General features: G+C 62.9%; 2 protein-coding genes across 2 annotated transcripts; both read right to left on the bottom strand.

The window, feature by feature from the left end:
* Positions 1-358: 358 nt before the first annotated feature.
* On the bottom strand, positions 359-12,607 carry ACTL6B (actin like 6B). Its single transcript, XM_071800254.1, has 14 exons — positions 12,448-12,607; positions 11,001-11,077; positions 9,878-10,040; positions 8,771-8,871; positions 7,790-7,887; positions 6,106-6,200; positions 5,918-6,024; positions 5,073-5,162; positions 4,593-4,654; positions 3,589-3,703; positions 2,753-2,833; positions 2,158-2,253; positions 1,252-1,338; positions 359-513 (listed from the first exon to the last, which is right to left on the bottom strand). Exons 1-14 carry the CDS (start codon positions 12,470-12,472, stop codon positions 433-435), a joined length of 1,278 nt encoding a protein of 425 aa, XP_071656355.1. The 5' UTR covers positions 12,473-12,607; the 3' UTR covers positions 359-432.
* Positions 12,608-13,254: 647 nt separating this feature from the next.
* Positions 13,255-21,708, bottom strand: EPO (erythropoietin). The gene is made up of 5 exons (XM_071800259.1): positions 21,343-21,708; positions 20,614-20,741; positions 16,773-16,859; positions 14,652-14,816; positions 13,255-13,689 (listed from the first exon to the last, which is right to left on the bottom strand). Exons 1-5 carry the CDS (start codon positions 21,353-21,355, stop codon positions 13,558-13,560), a joined length of 525 nt encoding a protein of 174 aa, XP_071656360.1. The 5' UTR covers positions 21,356-21,708; the 3' UTR covers positions 13,255-13,557.
* Between the last annotated feature and the right edge of the window lie 3,970 nt (positions 21,709-25,678).

Here is a 25,678-nt window from a genome sequence, read left to right as displayed (position 1 = left end):
AATGACACCCAACGGCTCCCAGTTGCCCTTGCTGGCCCCGCCCACTCCACTGTGGCCCCGCCCACTCAATGTAGCCCCACCCACTCCACGCTGCCCCGCGCAGCCCCGCCCACAACAACACCCACTGCCGTAGCCCCGCCCATCGCCGCAACCACGCCCACTCCCCTTAGCCACGCCCACCCCATAGCCCCGCCCCCTCGCCTTAGAAAGGCGCCAAAGCGGCTCCGCCCGCAGTTTTTTAAGGAGAAAAAACCCCAAATCGGTCAAATCCCCATATTCCCGACCCCATTTTACCCCATAACCCCCCCCGGTGCCCCCTGAGCCCCCCCCCCCAACCACCAAATCCGCCTCCCCGGGGTTTTTACCCATTTTAAGGGGTTTATTGTGGTTTTTGTTTTGACCTTTTTGGTGGGTTTTCAACCCAAAATGCCCTCAGGGGCATTTCCGCTCCACGCACTGTTTCCCGCCCTCCTCGTATTCCTGCTTGGAGATCCACATCTGCTGGAACGTGCCCTGGGGACCCAGGAGTTCGGGAGGGACCCAGGAGTGCCCCAGGGACCCAGGAGTTCGGGAGGGGACCCAGGAGTTCGGGAGGGACCCAGGAGTTCTGGGGGGGACCCAGGAGTTTGGGAAGGGACCCAGGAGTTCAGGGGGGACCCAGGAGTTCAGGAATGGACCCAGGAGTGCCCCAGGGACTCAGGAGCTGGGGAGGGACCCAGGAATTTGTGGGGGACCCAGGAGTTCGGGGGGGACCCAGGAGTTCAGGAGGGACCCAGGAGTTTGGAAGGGACCCAGGATTTCTGGGGGGACCCAGGAGTTCAGGGGGGACCCAGGAGTTCGGGAGGGACCCAGGAGTTCAGGGGGGACCCAGGAGTTCGGGAGGGACCCAGGAGTTCAGGAGGGACCCAGGAGTTCGGGAGGGACCCAGGAGTTCAGGTGGGACCCAGGAGTTTGGGAGGGGACCCAGGAGTTCGGGAGGGACCCAGGAGTTCAGGAGGGACCCAGGAGTTCGGGAGGGACCCAGGAGTTCAGGGGGGACCCAGGAGTTTGGGAGGGGACCCAGGAGTTCAGGAGGGACCCAGGAGTCCGGGAGGGACCCAGGAGTTCAGGAGGGACCCAGGAGTTCAGGGAGGGACCCAGGAGTTCAGGGAGGGACCCAGGAGTTCGGGAGGGACCCAGGAGTTCAGGAGGGACCCAGGAGTTCAGGAGGGACCCAGGCGTCCGGGAGGGACCCAGGCGTCCGGGGCTCACCAGCGAGGCCAGGATGGATCCCCCGATCCAGGGGCTGAACCTCCTCTCCACGGAGCTGTTGCTGGCGATGAGCTTGAGCCGCATGCTCTGCAAACTGGGGTTACTGGGGGGAACTGGGGGGCACTGGGGGCCATTGGGGCAACTGGGGGGGACCGGGAGCAGCTGGGACCCATTGGGAGCCACTGGGGTAACTGGGAGCCATTGGAGGCAACTGGGAGCTACTGGGGGTAACTGACACCCATTGGGGGCAACTGGGAGCTGCTTGGGGCAACTGGAAGCCATTGGGGCAACTGGGGGCCATTGGGGGCAACTGGGAGCTACTGGGAGGAACTGGGAGCCATTGGGAGCAACTGGGAGCCATTGGGGGCAACTGGGAGCTACTGGGGGCAACTGGGAGCAACTGGGAACCATTGGGGGCAACTGGGAGCTACTCGGGGCAACTGGAAGCTATTGGGGGCAACTGGGAGCTACTGGGGGCAACTGGGAGCCATTGGGAGCAACTGGGAACCATTGGGGGCAACTGGGAACCATTGGGGGCAACTGGGAGCTACTGGGAGCCATTGGGAGCAACTGGGAACCATTGGGGGCAACTGGGAACCCTTGGGGGCAACTGGGAGCAACTGGGGGCAACTGGGAGCCATTGGGGGTAACTGGGAGTAACTGGGACCTCCATTTGTTTCCCAACCCCCCAGTTCCTTCAAACCCCTCCCCAACCTCTCTCCCGGACGCCTGGGTCCTCCCGGACGCCTGGGTCCCTCCCCGGACGCCTGGGTCCCCTGTCCCCTCTATATCATTAATAACCCTCTGGGGAGCCTGAGGAGGATTCACCATCCGGACGCCTGGGTCCCCCCGGACGCCTGGGTTCCCCCGGACGCCTGGGTCCCTCCCGGACGCCTGGGTCCTCACCGGGGGGGTTTTCTGGGCCAGTTCGCGGTTGAGGCGGTCGGTGAAGCCCTGGAGCAGCGTGTTCCCCCCGGTGACGATGACGCTGCCGTAGAGACCCTGGGGGGACACGGGGACAACGTCACTGGGGGAACTGGGACACACTGGGAGTCATTGGGGGCAATTGGGAGTAACTGGGGGCAACTGGGAGTAACTGGGAGCCCCACATCTGGTTCCCACACCCCCAGTCCCTTCCACCCCCCCATCCCCGGATGCCTGGGTCCCCTCCCGGACTCCTGGGTCCCCCCCTGAACCCCTGGGTCCCCTCCCGAACTCCTGGGTCCCCTCCCGAACTCCTGGGTCCCTCCTGAACTCCTGGGTCCCTCCTGAACTCCTGGGTCCCCTCCCGAACTCCTGGGTCCCTCCCGAACTCCTGGGTCCCTCCTGAACTCCTGGGTCCCTCCCCGAACTCCTGGGTCCCCTCCCGAACTCCTGGGTCCCTCCTGAACTCCTGGGTCCCCCCTGAACTCCTGGGTCCCTCCCGAACTCCTGGGTCCCCTCCCAAACTCCTGGGTCCCTCCCGAACTCCTGGGTCCCTCCCGGACGCCTGGGTCCTCACCGGCCGGATGTCGATGTCACACATCCCGATACTCGTGGTCACCACGTGCCCAACCCCCAACATGGTGTTACCGGAGAGACCCTGGGGGTAGGGGGGGGTCAGGGGGGGTCCCCCAAAATTTGGGACACCCCCCAACCCTTGGGGACCCCCCAAAATAATTGGGAACCCCCCCAAATATTGGGCACCCCCCAAAAAATTTGGGGACCCCACAAGTCTTGGGGACCCCCCCAGACCCTTGTGGACCCCCCAGACCCTTGGGGTCCCCCCCAATAATATTAGGGACCCCCAAAAATATTGGGGGCACCCCCAGACCCTTGGGGACCCCCAAAATAATTGGGAACCCCCAGGGACCCCCTAGACCCCTGGGGATCCCACAAAAAATTGGGGACCCCCCAAAATAATTGGGGACGCCCCAGATCCTTGTGGACCCCCCCAAATCTTGGGGACCCCCCAGACCCTTGGGGTCCCCCCCAAAAATTAGGGAACCCCCCAAATCCCCAGGGACCCCCCCCACCAATTGGGGACCCCCCAAAATAATTGAGCACCCCCCAAAATACTTGGGAACCCCCCAAAATCATTGGGACACCCCCCCCCGAACTTGGGGACCCCCCATAATAATTGGGGACCCCCCAGACCCTTGGGATCCCCCCCCAAAAATTAGGGATCCCCCCAAATCCCCAGGGACCCCCCCCATCAATTGGGGACCCCCCAAAAACTTGGAGACCCCCCCAAAATAATTAAGGACCCCTCCAAAACCCTCAGGGACCCCCCCCACCAATTGGGGACCCCCAAAATAATTGGGGACCCCCCCAAAATGTTGGGGACCCCCCCCAGACCTTGACATTGGAGGGGTCGAAAAGCCCCTCGGGGATCCGCAGCCGCTCGGCCCCGTAATCCGTGTTGTACCCGTTGGGCATCTCGTAATGAACCGTTGGCATCTGCGCAGCCACTCTGGGGGGGCCGGGGGGGTCACGGGGACCCCAAAAACCCCTCAAAACCCCCCCAAAAACCCCCAGGACCCCCCAAAATAGCCCAAAATGGCCCCCAAATCCCCCCAGATCGCCCCTAAATGCCCCATAGCTCCTCCAATTTGCTCCACATGCAATGGTTGGCATAGGGAACTGGTGGCATCTATGGGGCTGGGGGGGCATGGGGACCCCAAGAACCCCTAAAAACACCCTCAAATACCCCAAAATCACCCCAAAACTCCCCAAAATCACCCCAAAATACCCCAAAATTGCCCCCAAATACCCCCAGTTCACCCCAAAATGCCCCATAGCTCCTCCAATTTGCTCCGCATTCAATGGTTGGCATAGGGAACTGGTGGCATCTATGGGGCTGGGGGCGCCATGGGGACCCCAAAAACCCCTAAGAACCCCTAAGAACACCCCAAAATACCCCAAAATCACCCCAAAATACCTCAAAATCACCCCCAAATCCCCCCAGATCACCCCACAATCCCCCCATAACTCCTCCAATTTGCTCCACATTCAATGGTTGGCATAGGGAACTGGTGGCATCTATGGGGCTGGGGGGGCCATGGGGACCCCAAAAACCCCTAAGAACCCCTAAGAACACCCCAAAATACCCCAAAATCACCCCAAAATACCCCAAAATCACCCCCAAATACCCCCAGATCATCCCACAATCCCCCCATAGCTCCTCCAATTTGCTCCACATTCAATGGTTGGCATAGGGAACTGGTGGTATCTATGGGGCTGGGGTGGCCATGGGGACCCCAAAACCCCCCCAAAAAACCCCCTGAACCCCCATAGAAACCTCTAGGACCCCCCAAAATCCCCCCAGACCCCCAAACCCCCCCAAAATCCCCCAAACTCACTGCTCATCATAGGGAGAGTCCGACACCTGCAGCACTGAAGCCTGGAAGTCCTGGATCACCTCCTGGGGACCCAGGCGTCCGGGTGACCCCGTGACCCCCCCACAAGGGACCCAGGCGTCCGGGTGACCCACCCCCCCCCCCACCCTGAGGGACCCCAGCATCCGGGTGACCCCTTGACCCCCCCCAAGGGACCCAGGCATTCGGGTGGCCCCCCAAGGGACCCAGGCATCCGGGTGACCCACCAAGGGACCCAGGCGTCCGGGTGACCCCATGACCTCCCACGAGGGACCCAGGCATCCGGGTGACCCTGTGACTCCCCCTCCAGGGACCCAGGTGTGCAGGTGACCCCCCAAGGGACCCAGGCATCCGGGAGACCCCGTGGCCCCCACCAAGGGACCCAGGTGTCCGGGTGACCCCCCGCTAGGGATCCAGACCCCACCCCCCATAAGGGACCCAGGCGTCCGGGCCCCGCCCCCTCACGTTGCAGGCGAAGTTGTGCCAGGACTTGGCCACCAGGGGGAGCTTCTCCTTCTTCTTCCAGTTTGGGGGGGCCCCTTCGCGCACCGGCTCCTGCGATTGGAGGAGGCCCTGAAGGGGGGGCGGGGCCTCCCAGGGGTCCTCTTAAAGGGGGTGGAGCTAAGGGATGGGTAGGTGGGTGGTTGGTGGGTCTAGGGATGGTTGGGTGGGTCTATGAGTGGTTGGTTGGTTGGGTGGGGGGTCTATGGGTGGGTAGGGGGTCAATGGGTGGTTGGGTGGGTCTATGGGTGGTTGGTTGGTTGGTGGGTCTATGGGTGCTTGGGTGGGTCTATGGGTGGGTGGGTGGTTGGGTGGTGGGTCTATGGGTGCTTGGGTGGGTCTATGGGTGGTTGGTTGGGTGGTGGGTCTATGGGTGCTTGGGTGGGTCTATGGGTGGTTGGTTGGTTGGGTGGTGGGTCTATGGGTGCTTGGGTGGGTCTATGGGTGCTTGGGTGGGTCTATGGGTGGTTGGTTGGTTGGGTGGTGGGTCAATGGGTGCTTGGGTGGGTCTATGGGTGCTTGGTTGGTGGGTCTATGGGTGCTTGGTTGGTGGGTCTATGGGTGCTTGGGTGGGTCTATGGGTGGTTGGTTGGGTGGGGGATCTATGGGTGGGTAGGTGGGTCTATGGGTGGTTGGGTGGATCTATGGGTGGTTGGTTGGGTGGGTCTATGGGTGGTTGGGTGGTGGGTCTATGGGTGCTTGGGTGGGTGGGTCTATGGGTGGTTGGGTGGTGGGTCTATGGGTGCTTGGGTGGGTGGGTCTATGGGTGGTTGGGTGGGTCTATGGGTGGGTTATGGGTCGCCCCCCACCTTGGCCGCGATCATGTAGGGGGGCACGATGTCGATGTTGAGCTCCTGGAACAGCTCCCGGCACTGCATGGAGATGAAATCCCCGGCCAGCGGCGACTTCACGATCCCTAACGAGCAATTAGCGCCTTAGCGGCCCCGCCCACCCCCCAGGCCCCGCCCACCCCCCTGGCCACGCCCCCTGGCCCCACCCTGCTGCAGGATGTATCCGTCGTGCACCGGGATGGCCGTGGTGTGGGTGGCCCCGCTGTCCAGAACCAGGCCCGTGCTGCGGCCGTTGGCGAAGCTGGTGGCTCGTTAAGGGTAATTAGCGCTAACGAGGGGTGGGGATGGGAGGGGGACCCCATAGACCCACCACAGCACCCATAGACCCACCACCCAACCAACTGACCCCCCATAGACCCACCCAAGCACCTATAGACCCACCATCCAACCAACCAATCACCTGTAGATCCACCACCCAACCAACCCTCCATAGACCCACCAACCCCTCATAGACCCACCAACCACCCATAGACCCACCCAAGCACCCATAGACCCCCCACCCAACCACTCAATCCCCCATAGACTCACCAACCCCTCATAGATCCTCCACCCACCCATAGACCCACCCAACCATCCTTAGACCCCCACCAAACCAACCAACCCCCATAGACCCACCCAAGCACCCATACACCCCCTACACAACCAACCAACCCCCATAGACCCACCAATCACCCATAGACCCACCCACCCAACCAACCACCCATAGACCCACCCAAGCACCCATAGACCCCCCACCCAACCACCCAAACCCCCAGAGACCCACCCAACCAACCAACCACCCATAGACCCACCAACCACCCATAGACCCACTCAAGTACCCATAGAACCCCCACCCAACCAACCAACCCCCCACAGACCCACCCAAACCCCCACAGACCCACCCAACCAACCAACCCCCCATAGACCCACCAACCACCCATAGACCCACTCAACCAACGAACCACCCATAGACCCACCCAACCAACCAACCAACCACCCATAGACCCACCCAAACCCCATAGACCCACCCAACCAACCAACCCCCCATAGACCCACCAACCCCCCATAGACCCACCCAAACCCCATAGAGCCACCAACCACCCACAGACCCACCCAAACCCCATAGACCCACCCAACCAACCAACCCCCCATAGACCCACCAACCACCCATAGACCCACCAACCACCCATAGACCCACCCAACCAACCAACACCCATAGACCCACCAACCACCCATAGACCCACCCAAACCCCCACAGACCCACCCAAGCACCCATAGACCCCCCACCCAACCAACCAACCACCCATAGACCCACCCAAGCACCCATAGACCCCCCACCCAATCAACCAACCCCCCACAGACCCACCCAACCAACCAACCCCCATAGACCCACCAATCACCCATAGACCCACCCAAACCCCCATAGACCCACCACCCAACCAACCAACCACCCATAGACCCACCAACCACCCATAGACCCACCCAAACCCCCAAAGACCCACCCAACCAACCAACCCCCCATAGACCCACCAACCATCCTTAGACCCACCCAACCAACCAACCACCCATAGACCCACCAACCACCCATAGACCCACCCAAACCCCCATAGACCCACCCAACCAACCAACCCCCATAGACCCACCAACCACCCACAGACCCACCACCCAACCAACCAACCCCCCATAGACCCACCAACCATCCTTAGGCCCAGCACCCACCCAACCAAGCACCCAACACTCACCCAACCACCCACCCGCACTCAGCCCCACCCCCCCCTTCTGTCCCACCCCCCCGCCCCCCGGGTGTCCCCCCCGTGTCCCCCGTGTCCCCGTGTCCCCCGTGGCGGGTACGCGGTCAGCACGGCCGTCTTGCAGAGGAAGAAGGCGGGGATGTTGTAATGCTCGAACATCAGCTCGGTCAGGCGCTCCCGCTTGGCGCGAGTGTTCCACTGCGGGACAGACGGGGGGACGTGGGACGGACGGGGGGACAGGGGACGGACGGGGGGACAGGGGACGGACGGGGTATGTGGGACAGACGAGGGGACAGGGGGACGTGGGGATATGGGGATGTGGGGACGTGGGGATATGGAGACAGGAGGATATGGGGATATGGGGATATGGGGACAGGGGGACAGACAGGGGGACAGGAGGACGTGGGACAGACAGGGGGATATGGGGACATGGGGATGTGAGGACAGACAGGGGGACATGGGAGCAGACAGGGGGATATGGGGACATGGGGATGTGAGGACAGACAGGGGGACATGGGAGCAGACAGGGGGATATGGGGACATGGGGACATGGGGATATGGGGACAGGGGGACATGGGGACGTGGGACAGACGGGGACATGGGGATGTGGGGACAGACAGGGGGATGTGGGGACAGACAGGGGGACGTGGGGATATGGGGACAGACAGGGGGACGTGGGGACAGACAGAGGGACAGGGGGACGTAGGACAGACAGGGGGATATGGGGACATGGGGACGTGGGGACAGACAGGGGGACATGGGGGCAGATAGGGGGATATGGGGACATGGGGACATGGGGATATGGGGACAGACAAGGGGACAGGGGGATGTGGGGATAGACAGGGGGACATGGGACAGACAGGGGGACATGGGGATATGGGACAGACAGAGGGACAGGGGGACAAGGGGACATGGGGATATGGGGACAGGGGGCCATGGGGACAAGGGGACAAGGGGATATAGGGATATGGGGACATGGGGACAGGAGGATATGGAGATATGGGGACAGGGGGACACTGGGTGACCCTGGGGACACGGTGGGGACACCATGGGGACACGTGGGGACACGAGTGTCACCTACGGGCGCCTCGGACATGAGCACGGGGTGCAGGGCGGGCTCCGACTTGACGTGTTTGCTGTAGGTGTGGTCCAGGATGGCCTGGAAGCAATCCCAGTCCTCCACTGGCCAGCAGGGGGCGGCGGTGACACGCGGGGACACGCGGGGACACGTGGGGACACATGGGGACACATAGGGACACCAACAGGTGAGCATATTGCCATGGGGTGACAGCCAATCCAATGGTGGCCCCATGAGGTGGTCACAACCCCCCTGAGATGTCCTCATGATGTCCCCATGATGTCCCATGGTGTCCTCATGGTGTCCCCGTGGTGTCCCATGATGTCCCATGATGTCCCATGATGTCCTAGGATGGCCCCATGGTGTCCTATGATGTCCTCACGATGTCCCATGGTGTCCCACAATGTCCCCATGATATCTCATGATGTCCTATGATGTCCCCATGATGTCCCATGATGTCTCATGATGTCCCCATGATATCCCATGATATCCCATGATGTCCTCATGATGTCCCCATGATGTCCCATGATGTCCCATGATGTCCCAATGATCTCCCATGACACCCCATGATATCCCATGATATCCCAATGATATCTCATGATGTCCCCATGATGTCCCAATGATATCACATGACACCCCATGATGTCCCATGATATCCCACGATATCCCCATGATCTCCTATGATGTTCCCATGATGTCCCATGGTGTCCTCATGGTGTCCCCATGGTGTCCCATGATGTCCTAGGATGGCCCCATGGTGTCCTATGATGTCCTCATGATGTCCCATGGTGTCCCACAATGTCCCCATGATATCTCATGATGTCCCATGATATCCCATGATGTTCCATGATGCCCCAATGATCTCCCATGACACCCCATGATATCCCATGATGTCCCCATGATATCTCATGATGTCCCATGACGTCCCCATGATATCCCATGATATCCCATGATGTCCCCATGATGTCCCCATGATGTCCCATGATATCCCATGATGTCCCATGATGTCCCCATGATGTCCCAACGATCTCCCATGATGTCCCACGATGTCCCCATGATATCCCATGGTATCCCACGATGTCCCCACGCTGTCCCCTGCCGTCCCCTCACCCATTCCGTTCTTGAGGGGACTCAGCACCTCCATGTTCTCCCGCGCCACGTGGAGGGCGGAGCTGTCGATGTGATAGACCCGCCCCTTCCGGTCCTTGTCCCCATCGGGCTCCAGGGCCACGTCCTCGGGGGACAGCACCCCCACCGTGGTGGGGAAATCCGCCTGGCAACAGCGTTGTCATTGTCATTGTCACCTCCCCATCACCCCCTGATCACGGTCATCAACCGCAGGTCATGGTCATTGTCACCTCCTTGTCACCCTAAGGTCACCATCATTGTCGTTGTCACCTCCTCGTCACCCCCAAGTCATGGTCATTGTCACCCCCAGGTCATTGTCATTGGCACCTCTTTGTCACCCTAAGGTCACCATCATTGTCGTTGTCACCTCCTTGTCACCCCCAAGTCATGGTCATTGTCACCCCCCAGGTCATTGTCATTGTCACCTCTTCATCACCGCCAGGTCATTGTCATCAACCCCCCAGGTCATTGTCATTGTCACCTCGTCACCCCCAAGTCATGGTCATTGTCAACCCCAGGTCATTGTCATTGTCACCTCCCCATAACCCCCAGGTCATTGTCATTGTCACCTCCTTGTCATCCCCAGGTCACGGTCATTGTCATTGGGACAACGTGGCCATGGGGACGTCATCATGACGGGGACAAAGTGGTCATGGGGACGTCACCATGATGGGGACATTGGCTTGGGGACAACGTGGCCATGGGGACGTCACCACCTTGGGGACATTGGTTTGGGGACAATGTCCCCATGGGGATGTCACCACTTTGGGGACAACGTGGCCATGGGGACATCACCATGATGGGGACAATATGGTCATGGGGACATCACCACCTTGAGGACAACGTGGCCATGGCGACATCACCATGATGGGGACAACGTGGCCATGTGGATGTCACCACCTTGGGGACATTGGCTTGGGGACAACGTGGCCGTGGGGACATCACCACCATGGGGGCATCAGCCCGGTGGCCTTGGGGACATGGGGGTGACCAGCGATGGGGACAGTGACCTTGTCCCCTTGTCCCCCTCCATGAGGGGACCCGGGGTGACCGGGGGGGGACTGGGGGGGTGACAGGGGGGACATGGGGACATGGGGACACCCACCTTGGGACAATCCTCCCCGGCATAACCAGCACGGACAGAGAAGGAGCCGATGTCGAAGACCAGGGCGCCGACCTCGTCTGGGGACATTGGGGACATTGGGGGGGACACGGGGACGTGGGGACATGGGGACATTCCCGCCCCCCATCCTTCCCCGGAGCCAGGACCCCTCAGGTCATCTGGGGACATTGGGGGGGACATGGGGACACTGGGGGGGACATGGGGACATAAGGGGACATGGGGACATTGTGGGGGGATGTAGTGACATAGGAGGACATGGGGACATTGGGGGGGACATGGGGACATTGGAGGGGACATGGGGACATTGAGGGGGACATGGGGACATTGGGAGGGGATGTAGTGACATAGGGGGACATGGGGACATTGGGGGGGACATGGGGACATTGGAGGGGACATGGGGACATTGAGGGGGACATGGGGACATTGGGAGGGGATGTAGTGACATAGGGGGACATCGGGACATTGAGGGGGACATGGGGACATTGGGGGGGATGTAGTGACATAGGGGGACATGAGGACATTAGGGGGGACATGGGGACATTGGAGGGGACATGGGGACATTGAGGGGGACATGGGGACATTGAGGGGGATGTAGTGACATAGGGGGACATGAGGACATTAGGGGGGACATGGGGACATTGGGGGGGACATGGGGACATTGGAGGGGACATGGGGACATTGGGGGGGACATGGGGACATTGCGGGGGATGTAGTGACATAGGGGGACATGAGGACATTAGGGGGGACATGGGGACATTGGAGGGGACATGGGGACATTGAGGGGGACATGGGGACATTGAGGGGGATGTAGTGACATAGGGGGACATGAGGACATTAGGGGGGACATGGGGACATTGGGGGGGACATGGGGACATTGGAGGGGACATGGGGACATTGGGGGGGACATGGGGACATTGCGGGGGATGTAGCGACATAGGGGGACATGAGGACATTAGGGGGGACATGGGGACATTGGGGGGGACATGGGAGGGACACGGGGGAGACATGGTGACATGGGGTGGACACGGAGACATTGGGGAGACATGGGGGGGACATTGGGACATGGAGGGGGACATGGGGACATTAGGGAGGGGGACACAATGACATTGGGGGGACACATAGTGACATTGGGGGTTGACATAATGACATGGGGGGGACACTTAGTGACATTGGGGGTGGACAAAGTGACATGGGGGGGACATGGGGACATTGGGGGGGACACGGGGACACTTGGGGGACACGACACAGTGACATTGGGGGGGACACGGTGACATGGGGGGGACACACAGTGACATGGGGGGGGACATGGGGACATTGGGGGTGACACCAGGACCCCCCCCATCGCTGCCCCCCCTCCCCTCCTGCCCCCCCATGGAGGCCCCGCCCCCTTTGTCGGCCCCACCCCCCGAGGCCCCGCCCCTTTTCCTACCGCCTCCATAGACCCCCCCGCTCATGGCGGCGCCTTCAGCACTTGGACAGCGCCCGGGACCGGTGGGCGTGGCCAAAGCGGCGGCCAATCAGCGCCCGGGACGCGGTGGGCGGGGCCAGAGACGGGGGGAGCGCGGCCAATCGGAGCCCGCCGTGCTGCGCGCGCGCCCATTGGCCGCTGCAGACAATGGGGGGGGGCGGCTTAAAGGGGCCGCGGAGCGTTTTTTAAGTGGGGGGGGCATAGACCCCCCTCCCCCCCCCCCCCAGACCCCCATAGGGACCCAGGAGTTCCGGGGGGACCCAGGAGTTCGGGAGAAGGACCCAGGAGTTTGGGAGGGACCCAGGAGTTCGGGAGGGGACCCAGGAGTTCGGGGGCGACCCAGGAGTTCCGGGGGGACCCAGGAGTTCGGGAGGGACCCAGGAGTTCGGGAGGGGACCCAGGAGTTCGGGAGGGGACCCAGGAGTTGTGGGGGGGACCCAGGAGTTCGGGAGGGACCCAGGAGTTCGGGAGGGGACCCAGGAGTTGGGGGGGGGACCCAGGAGTTCGGGAGGGGACCCAGGAGTTCGGGGAGGGACCCAGGAATTCGGGAGGGACGCAGGAGTTCGGGAGGGGACCCAGGAGTTCAGGAGGGACCCAGGAGTTGGGAGGGGACCCAGGAGTTCGGGAGGGACCCAGGAGTTCGGGGGAGGACCCAGGAATTTGGGGGGTACCCAGGAGTTCGCGAAGGGGACCCAGGCGTTCTGGAGGGACCCAGGCGTTCGGGAGGGACCCAGGCATCCGGGTGGAAGGAGGAGGCGGAGCCAAATCTCATAAATATTCTCGTGTTTGCATTAAGTTACGGGGGAGGGGGGATGGGTTGGGAGGGGGAACGCGTCTCCCCTGAGTGACAGCTGTCAATCAATCTCCCGCCGGGCCTGGGCGTGGCCTTGGGGGGTGGGGTGGGGTGTCAGGAGCAGCTGTCAATCAATCAATCAATCAATCAACCAACCGGGTGGCAAAGGAGGAGGATGATTGACAGCTGTCAATCACCTGCCGGCACGTCCAACGCAGCCGGGGGGAGGGAGGGGTGATGGACAGGAGGGGGTGATGGGGATGATTGACAGCTGTCAGTCACCGCGGACACGCCTCGCCCAGGAAGAGGCGGAGCTTCCCGCGCAGGAAGTTGCTCTGCGCCCCCAGCAGGCGGATGAGGCTCCGCACGCGCAGCCGGGGGGGGGGCAGGGCGGCCGTGGGGGGCGGGGCCTGCGGGGGGGGAGGGGTCAGGGACTCAGCCCCCAACCCCCCCCCAATATGGGGCGGGGAACCCCCCCCAGGACCCCCATATTGGGATGGGGACCCCCCCCAACTTCCCATCCCCCCTATGGGATCAGTGACCCCCCCCAGGACCCCCATATTGGGATGGGGACCCCCCCCCAACTTCCCATCCCCCCCTATGGGATCAGTGACCCCCCCCAGGACCCCCACATTGGGATGGAGACCCCCCCAACTTCCCATCCTCCCTATGGGGTCAGTGACCCCCCCAGGACCCCCAATTTGGGATGGGGACCCCCCCCACTTCCCATCCCCCCTATGGGGTCAGTGACCCCCCCAGGACCCCCATATTGGGATGGGGACCCCCCCCACTTCCCATCCCCCCTATCGGGTCAGTGACCCCCCCAGGACCCCCAGTTTGGGATGGGGACCCCCCCCAACTTCCCATCCCCCCTATGGGGTCAGTGACGCCCCCAGGACCCCCATATTGGAATGGGGACCCCTATATTGGGCTGGGGACCCCCCCAGGACCCCCATATTGGGATGGCCCCCCCCACATTTGGGTGCCATGATGTCAATGGCCTGCAGGAGGCGCTGGACACCCAGGTCTGGGGACCCCATAGGACCCCCATATTGGGATGGGGACCCCCCTAGGACCCCCATATTGGGCTGGGGACCCCCCCAGGACCCCCATATTGGGATGGTGACCCCCATATTGGGATGGGGACCCCCCCAGGACCCCCATATTGGGATGGGCCCCCCCCACATTTGGCTGCCATGATGTCAATGGCCTGCAGGAGGCGCTGGACACCCAGGTCTGGGGACCCCATAGGACCCCCATATTGGGATGGGGACCCCCCCAGGACCCCCATATTGGAATGGGGACCCCCATATTGGGCTGGGGACCCCCCCAGGACCCCCCCATGGCCATGGGCCCCCCGTAGCCCGCGTACCGCGCCCGGGACGGCCTGCAGGAGGCGCTGGAGGCCGCGGGCGGCGCCGAGGGCCCGATCCAGCAGGGGGCGCAGGTGGGGGTTGGGCAGAAGGTCCCGCGCGCGGCGAACGGCGGCAACCAGCGCCGCCCCTCCCCCACCCACCTCCTGCGCCCGCTGGGCCGCCTGGGGGAGGGGACGGGGTCATGGGGGTCATGGGGGGTCATGGGGGGTTATGGGGGGATGGGGTCATGGGGGGTCATGGGGGGTCATGGGGGGTCATGGGGGATCAAGGGGGGATGGGGGATGGGGTTATGGGGGGTCAAGGTGGGGTGGGGGGATGGGGTCATGGGGGGTCATGGGGGGTTATGGGGGGTTATGGGGTCATGGGGGGCAAGGGGGGTCATGGAGGATCAAGGGGGGATGGGGGTCATGGGGGGTCATGGGGGTTATGGGGGGATGGGGGGTTATGGGGGGTTATGGGGGGATGGGGTCATGGGAGGTCATGGGGGGTCATGAGGTCATGGGGGATCAAGGGGGGATGGGGGTCATGGGGGAATGGGGAGAATGGGGGGGATGGGGAGAATGGGGGGGATGGGGGGTCAGTTGGGGTCAGTTGGGGTCATTGGGGGTTATGGGGGGATGGGGTCGGGGGTCACAGGGGTCATGGGGGGTCACGCCACCCCTCCCCCACCCACCTCCCTGGTTTTCCCCATTTCCCATTTTCTTGCCCCATTTTCCCCCATTTTCCCCATTTTTCCCTATTTCCCATTTTTCCCCCTGTTTTTCCGATTTCCCCCCATTTTCCCCCCGTTTTCCCCCCATTTTCCCCATTTTTCCCCCCCATTTTTCCCTATTTCCCATTTTTCCCCTCATTTCCCCCCCCATTTTCCCGGTGTTTTCCCCATTTTTCCCTCTTTCCTGGTTTTCCCCCGGTTTTTCCTGATTCCCCCCATTTCCCGTTTCCCCCCCTGTTTTCCCGGTGTTTTCCCCGTTTTTTCCCCCCATTTTCCCATTTTCCCCCATTTTTCCCTATTTCCCATGTTTCTCCCCATTTTCCCCCCATTTCCCCGGTGTTTTCCCCATTTTTTTCCCCCTGTTTTTCCTGTTTCCCCCTGTTTTTCCCAATTTCCCGTGTTTCCCACAATTTTTCCCGTTTCCTCCCATTTTTCCCGTTTCCCCAGCGTTTCCCCCCCTTTTTCCCCCGTTTTCCCCGATTTCCCCCCATTTTCCCCTATTTCTCTCGTTTCCCCCCGTTTTCCCGGTGTTTTCCCCCCGTTTTCCCCCCATTTTCCCCGATTTCCCCCATTTTTCTCGTTTCCCCCCGTTTTTCCCATTTCCCCCCCATTTTCCCGGTGTTTTCCCCGTATTTTCCCCGTTTTTCCCGTTTTCCCCCATTTTCCCCTATTTCCCATTTCCCCCCATTTCCCCCCCATTTCCCCCCCCGGTTTCCCCCTGTTTTCCCTGATTTCCCCCGTTTTTTCCGTTTCCCCCCGTTTTTCCTGTTTCCCCCCCGTTTCCCCCCCATTTTCCCCCCGTTTCCCCCCATTTTCCCCGATTTTCCCCCATTTTTCTCATTTCCCCCCGTTTTTCCCTTTCCCCCCATTTTCCCCCCATTCCCCCCATTTCCCCCCATTTCCCCCCCATTTCCCCCCCGTTTTTCCCATTTCCCCCCCGTTTTCCCCCCGTTTTCCCGGGGTTTTCCCCCCATTTTCCCCGATTTCCCCCATTTTTCCCGTTTCCCCCCATATTTCCCATTTCCCCCCCGTTTTTCCCGTTTCCCCCACTTTTCTCGTTTCCCCCCGTTTTTCCCATTTTCCCCCCGTTTTCCCCGATTTCCCCATTTTTCCCGTTTCCCCCCGTGTTTCCCATTTTCCCCCATTTTCCCCCCGTTTCCCCCTGTTTTCCCCCCCATTTTCCCGGTGTTTTCCCCCTGTTTTCCCCCCGTTTTCCCCCCATTTTCCCCCCGTTTTCCCGGTGTTTTCCCCCCGTTTTGCCCCCGTTTTCCCCGATTTCCCCCATTTTTCCCGTTTCCCCCGTTTCCCCCCCGTTTCCCCCCCGTTTCCCCCCCGTTTCCCCCCCGTTTCCGCCCCGTTTCCCGCCGTTTTGCCCGATTTCCGGTGTTTTCGCCCCGTTTCTCACGTCCATGCGCAGCCAGAGGTTGAAGTTGACCCCGGGGTCGGGGACGCTCACGGGCTCCGGGAGGTCACAGGGGCTCCCGCACCCGGCCTGGGGTCACCAGGGGTCATGGGGGTCACCAGGGGTCATGGGGGTCACGGGGTCACAGGGGTCACCAGGGTCATGGGGGTCACCAGGGTCACGAGGGTCACAGGGGTCACGGGCTCATGGGGGTCACCAGGGTCATCAGGGTCATGGGGGTCACAGGGGTATGGGGGTCACCAGAGTCACCAGGGGTCACGGGGTCATGGGGGTCACCAGGATAATGGGGGTCACGGGGTCATGGGGGTCACAGGATCATGGGGATCACAGGGTCATGGGGGTCACTGGGGTCATGGGGGTCACCAGAGTCACAGGGGTCACGGGGTCATGGGGGTCACCAGGATAATGGGGATCACAGGGTCATGGGGGTCACTAGAGTCACAGGGGTCACGGGGTCATGGGGGTCACAGGATCATGGGGGTCACCAGAGTCACCAGGGGTCACGGGCTCATGGGGGTCACCAGGATAATGGGGGTCACTGGGTCATGGGGGTCACGGGATCATGGGGGTCACTGGGGTCATGGGGATCACCAGGACCATGGGGGTCACCAGGGTCACAGGGGTCATGGGGGTCACCAGGGTCATGGGGGTCATGGGGGGGTTGGGGTCACCAGGGTCATGGCGGTCACCAGGGTCATGGGGGTCACCAGGGTCATAGGGATCATGGGGTTCATCGGGGTCACTGGGGTCATGGGGGTCACCAGGGTCATGGGGATCACAGAGGTCACCAGGGTCACAGGGGTCATGGGGGTCACCAGTGTCACCAGAACCCACCCCTCCCCCACCCCCAAGAGTACCAAACCCCCAATTGTCCCCAAATCCCCCAGTGTCCCCATGTCCCCCCCCAGTGTCCCCAACCACCCCAGGGTCCCCAAATCCCCCCAGTGTCCCCAACTCCCCCCAGTGTCCCCAACCACCCCAGGGTCCCCAAACCCCCCCAGTGTCCCCATGTCCCCCCCAGTGTCCCCAACCACCCCAGGGTCCCCAAATCCCCCAGTGTCCCCATGTCCCCCCCAGTGTCCCCAACCACCCCAGGGTCCCCAAATCCCCCAGTGTCCCCATGTCCCCCCCAGTGTCCCCAACCACCCCAGGGTCCCCAAATCCCCCCAGTGTCCCCAACTCCCCCCAGTGTCCCCAACCACCCCAGGGTCCCCAACCCCCCCCAGTGTCCCCATGTCCCCCCCAGTGTCCCCAACCACCCCAGTGTCCCCAAATCCCCCCAGTGTCCCCAAATCCCCCCAGTGTCCCCAACCACCCCAGGGTCCCCAAATCCCCAGGGTCCCCATGTCCCCCCCAGTGTCCCCAAATCCCCCCAGTGTCCCCATGTCCCCCCCAGTGTCCCCAACCACCCCAGGGTCCCCAAATCCCCCAGTGTCCCCATGTCCCCCCCAGTGTCCCCAAATCCCCCCAGTGTCCCCATGTCCCCCCCAGTGTCCCCAAATCCCCCCAGTGTCCCCAACCACCCCAGGGTCCCCAAATCCCCCCAGTGTCCCCAAATCCCCCCAGTGTCCCCAACCACCCCAGGGTCCCCAAATCCCCCCAGTGTCCCCAAATCCCCCCAGTGTCCCCAACCACCCCAGGGTCCCCAAATCCCCCCAGTGTCCCCATGTCCCCCCCAGTGTCCCCAACCACCCCAGGGTCCCCAAATCCCCCCAGTGTCCCCATGTCCCCCCCAGTGTCCCCAACCACCCCAGGGTCCCCAAATCCCCCCAGTGTCCCCAACCACCCCAGGGTCCCCAAATCCCCAGTGTCCCCAAATCCCCCCAGTGTCCCCAACCACCCCAGGGTCCCCAAATCCCCAGTGTCCCCAACCACCCCAGTGTCCCCAACCACCCCAGGGTCCCCAAATCCCCCAGTGTCCCCATGTCCCCCCCAGTGTCCCCATGTCCCCACATCCCCATTGTCCCCCATATTCCCCCATGTCCCACCAATATCCCCGTTGTCCCCATTGTCCCCATATCCCCCCATGTCACCCCAGTGTCCCCCATGTCTCAATGTCCCCATATACCCCCCATCCCCATTTCCCCCCATTATCCCCATATCCCCCATATCCCCCCATTGCCCCCATTGTCCCCCATTGTCCCCCATTGTCCCCATTAGTCACATGTCCCCCATTATCTCCATTGCCCCCATTGTCCCCATTGTCCCCATTTTCCCCATGTCCCCCATTATCCCCATTATCCCCATTGTCCCCATTGTCCCCATGTCCCCATGTCCCCATTGTCCCCATTGTCCCCTTTACCCCCATTATCCCCATTACACCCATTGCCCCCCATATCCCTCTATTGTCCCCCATTGTCCCCAATGTCCCTCTTTACCCCCATTGTCCCCATTGTCCCCATGAACCCTCTTATCCCGATTGTCCCCATTACCCCCATTGTCCCCATGTCCCCGTTGTCCCCATTGTCCCCTTTACTCCCATTGTCCCCGTTATCCCCATTATACCCATTGCCCCCATTGCCCCCCCCATCCCCCCATTGTCCCTCATTGTCCCCGTTGTCCCCATTGTCCCCATTATCCCCATTATACCCATTGTCCCCATATCCCCCCATTGTCCCCCATTGGTCCAAATCCCCCCATTGTCCCCATTGCCCCCCATATCCCCCCATTGTCCCCTATTGTCCCCCATTGTCCCCATGTCCCCATTGTCCCCATTGTCCCCTTTACCCCCATTATCCCCATTATACCCATTGCCCCCATTGTCCCCACATCCCCTCATTGTCCCCATTGTCCCCATTACCCCCATCATCCCCATTATACCCAATGCCCCCATTGCCCCCATTGTCCCCATATCCCCCCATTGTCCCCACTGTCCCCATTGTCCCATATCCCCCATTACCCCATTGTCCCCATATCCCCCCATATCCCCTCATTGTCCCCATTGTCCCCAATGTCCCCCTTTATCCCCGTTGTCCCCATTGTCCCCATTATCCCCATTGTCCCCATTGCCCCCATTGTCCCCATATTCCCCCATTGTCCCCACTGTCCCCATTGTCTCATATCCCCCGTTGTCCCCATTGTCCCCATATCCCCCATTATCCGCATTGTCCCCCCGTCCCCCATTGTCCCCATTGTCTCCGTTGTCCCCATTACCCCCATGTCCCCCATGTCCCCCATTGTCCCCATTGTCCCCATTGTCCCCATTACCCCCATGTCCCCCATTACCCCCATGTCCCCCATGTCCCCCATGTCCCCCATTGTCCCCATTGTCCCCATTACCCCCATGTCCCCCATTACCCCCATGTCCCCCATGTCCCCCATTGTCCCCATTGTCCCCATTACCCCCATGTCCCCCATTACCCCCATGTCCCCCCTGTCCCCCATTGCCCCCATGTCCCCCATGTCCCCCATTGCCCCCATTGTCCCCATTACCCCCATTGCCCCCATTACCCCCATGTCCCCCATTACCCCCATGTTACCCATGTCCCCCATTACCCCCATGTCCCCCCTGTCCCCCATTACCCCCATGTCCCCCATGTCCCCCATTGCCCCCATTGTCCCCATTACCCCCATTTCCCCCATTACCCCCATGTCCCCCATTACCCCCATGTCCCCCATGTCCCCCATTGCCCCCATTGTCCCCATTGCCCCCATTGTCCCCATTACCCCCATTGCCCCCATTGTCCCCATTACCCCCATTGCCCCCATTACCCCCATGTCCCCCATTACCCCAATGTCCCCATGTCCCCCATTGTCCCGCATTGTCCCCATTGCCCCCATGTCCCCCATGTCCCCCATTGTCCCCCTTGTCCCCGTCCCTCACCAGCCCCGTCTCGGCCTCTCTGGCCTCCATGATGAATCTCTCCACCACTCGGGGGTCGCAGAGCGCGGGGGGGGGGTCGGGGCGCCCCGGGACCCCCAAGAGCAGCAGCAGCAGCAGCGCCAGCAGCCCTGGGGGAGGGGCAGCTCAGCACCGCCCAACCCCCACCCCAGCACCCCGCGAGCCCCCGGATGCCTGGGTCCCCCCCGGACGCCTGGGTCCCTCCCGGACGCCTGAGTCCCTCCCGAACTCCTGGGTCCCTCCTGAACTCCTGGGTCCCCGTGGATGCCTGGGTCCCTGTATGAATGAGCGGGGGCTGCAGGCCCCGAACTCCTGGGTCCCCCCCGAACTCCTGGGTCCCTCCCGAACTCCTGGGTCCCTCCCGAACTCCTGGGTCCCCCCCTGAACTCCTGGGTCCTTCCCGGACACCTGGGTCCCTGTATGAATGAGTGGGAGGTGCAGTCCCCGGATGCCTGGGTCCTTCCCGAACGCCTGGGTCCCTCCCGGACGCCTGGGTCCCTCCCGGACGCCTGGGTCCCTCCTGAACTCCTGTCTCCTTCCTGAACACCTGAGTCCCTCCCGGACGCCTGGGTCCCTCCCGGACGCCTGGGTCCACTCCCCCTTCCCAGCCTGCCCCATCCCCATACACACACACACACACCCCCCCACCTCTCTTCCCCCCACCCCCCCCACCACCCCCAAGTGGACCCAGGCGTCCGGGCCCCCACTCACCCGCCGCCCCCATCGCCGGCTGCTCATGGCACGAGGGGGTCCCTGGGTGGCCCCGGGGCTGCGCCGTCCCCGTCACCGCGTCCCCCGGCCCCGGCCCCGGTTAATGTTTGATCCGAGGGGCCGCGGGGCCGGAAGGGCCCTTTGGGGGGGGGTTTTCCCGTCCCCCCACCCCCCGCACGGAGACATCGGGGCCGTCGAGGAAAAGGCCGCGGGGCCCGGAGCACGTCGGCCGCTGGCCACGGGCCACCCGGAGGCGCCGGCGTGGCGGGAGGGACACGGGGGGGACGCGGGGACGGACGTGGGGACGTGGGGACATGGGACATGGGGACAGACATGGGGACAGGGACATAGAGAGTGAGGGACACGGGGGGGACGCGGGGACGGACGTGGGGACGTGGGGACATGGGACATGGGGACAGACATGGGGACAGGGACATAGAGAGTGAGGGACACGGGGGGGACGCGGGGACGGACGCGGGGACGTGGGGACATGGGACATGGGGACAGACATGGGGACAGGGACATAGAGAGTGAGGGACACGGGGGGGACGCGGGGACGGACGTGAGGACGTGGGGACATGGGGACAGACATGGGGACATGGGGACATGGGGACAGACATGGGGACAGGGACGTAGAGAGTGAGGGACACGGGGGGGACGCGGGGACGGACGTGGGGACGTGGGGACATGGGACATGGGGGCAGACATGGGGACAGGGACATAGAGAGTGAGGGACACGGGGGGGACGCGGGGATGGACGTGGGGACGTGGGGACATGGGGACAGACATGGGGACATGGGGACATGGGGACAGACATGGGGACAGGGACGTAGAGAGTGAGGGACACGGGGGGGACGCGGGGATGGACGTGGGGACATGGGACATGGGGACATGGGGACAGACATGGGGACAGGGACATAGAGAGTGAGGGACACGGGGGGGACGCGGGGATGGACGTGGGGACATGGGACATGGGGACATGGGGACAGACATGGGGACAGGGACATAGAGAGTGAGGGACATGGGGGGATGTGGGGACGGACGTGGGGACATGGGACATGGGACATGGGGACAGACATGGGGACAGGGACATAGAGAGTGAGGGACACGGGGGGGACGCGGGGACGGACGTGAGGACATGGGGACATGGGGACAGACATGGGGACATGGGGACATGGGGACAGACATGGGGACAGGGACATAGAGAGTGAGGGACACGGGGGGGACGCGGGGACGGACGTGGGGATGTGGGGACATGGGGACATGGGGACATGGGGACAGACATGGGGACATGGGGACATGGGGACAGACATGGGGACAGGGACATAGAGAGTGAGGGACACGGGGGGATGTAGGGACGGACGGACATGGGGACATGGGAACATGGGGACAGGGACATAGAGACTGAGGGACATGGGGGGATGTGGGGACAGATGGACATGGGGACAGGGGGACATGGGGACATGGGGACAGGGACATAGAGATTGAGGGACACGGGGGGATGTAGGGACGGACGGACATGGGGACATGGGGACAGGGACATAGAGACTGAGGGACATGGGGGGGACGCAGGGACAGATGTGGGGATGGATGGACATGGGGACATGGGGATGGGGACATGGGGATATGGGACTGGAATGGGGGGATGGGGACATGGGGATGGGGACATGGAGACAGGGACATAGAGATTGAGGGACACGGGGGGATGTGGGGACAGACGGACAGGAGTGGGGACATAGGGATTGGGACATGGGGACAGACACGGGGACATGGGGATGGGGACATGGGGACATGGGGACAGGGACGTAGAGATGGAGGGGACATGGGGGGACACAGGGATGGGCCTGGGGACATGGGGACAGAGATGGGGATGGACACGGGGACATAGGGGCAGGAGTGGGGACATGGGGATGGGGTCATGGGGACAGACGTGGGGACATGGGACCGGAATGGGGTGACAGGGATGGGGACATGGGGATGGGGACATGGGGACATGCGATTGTAATGGGGACATGGGGACATAGGGACAGACATGGGGATACGGGGCTGGGGACACAGGGACAGTCGTGGGGACATTGGACTGGAATGAGGGGACAGGGATGGGGACATGGGGACAGACATGGGGACAGACATGGGGACATGGGACTATAATGGGGACACGGGGACAGACATGGGGACGGGGGCACATGGGGATGGGGACATGGGATCGGAATGGGGACATGGGGACAGACATGTGGACGGGGGGACATGGGGATGGGGACATGGGACCGGAATGGGGACACGGGGACAGACATGGGGACACAGAGATGGGGACATAGGGACAGACGTGGGGATGGGGGGACATGGGGACAGACATGGGGATGCGGACATAGGGATGGGGACATGGGGACACAATTGGGGACAAGGCTGGGGACACAGCACCAGTGACAACCAGGACCCCCCACAATGGGGGTCCCCGGACGCCTGGGTCCCCTCACGGGTGCGGGGTGGGGGGAGGGGCGGCGGAAGGAGCCGAACAATGGGGCAGCGTCACCGGTGTCACCGTCGGCGCCACCGCGGCGTGGGGGGGGAGGGGGGGTCACATTACGGGGGGATCCCCCCTTTGGTGACGGAATCGGGGACCCCCCACCTTGACCGGTGCCAGGGAGGTGGACCCAGGCGTCCGGGGGGGACCCAGGCGTCCGGCCAGGCCGTACGTGCGGTTCGGCACGACCGGGTCCCCGCTCGGGTCCCCGCGGCGCCAGCGCGGCCAAAGGGCAGCGGGGGGGGGACACGGGGACAGGGGACGCGGCCGGAGTCACCCGGACGCCTGGGTCCCCTCCCGGACGCCTGGGTCCCCTCTCGGACACCTGGGTTCCCCCTCGGACTCCTGGGTCCCTCCTGAACTCCTGGGTCCCTCCTGGACTCCTGGGTCCCCTCCCGAACTCCTGGGTCCCTCCCGGACGCCTGGGTCCCTCCCGAACTCCTGGGTCCCCTCCCGAACTCCTGGGTCCCTCCCGGACGCCTGGGTCCCTCCCGAACTCCTGGGTCCCCTCCCGAACTCCTGGGTCCCCTCCCTGAACTCCTGGGTCCCCTCCTGGATGCCTGGGTCCCTCCCGAACTCCTGGGTCCCCCCCGAACTCCTGGGTCCCCCCCGAACTCCTGGGTCCCTCCCGAACTCCTGGGTCCCCCCCGAACTCCTGGGTCCCCCCCGAACTCCTGGGTCCCTCCCGAACTCCTGGGTCCCCCCCGAACTCCTGGGTCCCTCCTGAACTCCTGGGTTCCCCTGAACATCCCCTCCCCCACCCCCCCTCCCAGCTCATTTTCCCACACCCCCCCCCCGGACGCCTGGGTCCATTGTGGGGGGAGGGGGAGGGGGTTTCCTGCCCCAAAGGTCACGGGTGACGCGGAGGAAGCCCCGGCCCCTCCCCCACCCCCCCCAGGCCCCTCCCCCCACCAACCCCCAACACGTTGCTGCTGCCACCACATTTATTGGGGTCTCCCCCCCCACGGCCCGGACGCCTGGGTCCCCCCCCTGGACTCCTGGGTCCCTCCCGAACTCCTGGGTCCCTCCCGGACTCCTGGGTCCCTCCCGAACTCCTGGGTCCCCCCTCGGACTCCTGGGTCCCTCCCCGAACTCCTGGGTCCCCTCCCGAACTCCTGGGTCCCTCCCGGACGCCTGGGTCCACTTGGGGTGGGAGGGGGGAGTATGGGCAGGTCCTTGGTGGCATCTCGGTGACATCCTGGTGGCCCCGGGTCATTGGTGGCATCTTGGTGGCCTCAGGTCCTTGGGGACTCATTGGGGACACATCGGTGGTTCCAGGTCCTTGGAAACGAGTTGGTGGCCCCAGATCATTGGGGACAAGTTGGTGGTTCCAAGTCCTTGGGGACAAGTTGGGGACAAGTTGGTGGCTCATTGGTGACACATTGTGGACACACTGGTGCTTCCAAGTCCTTGGGGACAAGTTGGGGACACATTGGTGGTTCCAAGTCCTTGGGGACAAGTTGGGGACACATTGGTGGTTCCAGGTCCTTGGGGACACATTGGTGGCCCCAGATTGTTGGGGACAAGTTGGTGGCTCATTGGTGACACATTGGGGACACATTGGTGGTTCCAAGTCCTTGGGGACATTGGTGGCCTCAAGTGACTCATCGGTGGCTCATTGGGGACACGTCATTGGGGACACGTTGGTGACTCATGGGTGACAAGTTGGGGACATGTTGGTGGTTCCAAGTCCTTGGGGACAAGTTGGGGACACATTGGTGGTTCCAAGTCCTTGGGGACGAGTTGGTGGCCCCAGATTGTTGGGGACAAGTTGGTGGCTCATGGGTGACACATTGGGGACACATTGATGGT

This window comes from Patagioenas fasciata, chromosome 29 (genome assembly GCF_037038585.1).
Source record: "Patagioenas fasciata isolate bPatFas1 chromosome 29, bPatFas1.hap1, whole genome shotgun sequence".
NCBI classification, from domain to species: Eukaryota; Metazoa; Chordata; class Aves; order Columbiformes; family Columbidae; genus Patagioenas; species Patagioenas fasciata.
The sequence above is the reverse complement of the archived record's forward strand: the minus strand, read 5'-3'. Positions and strand labels throughout refer to the sequence as shown.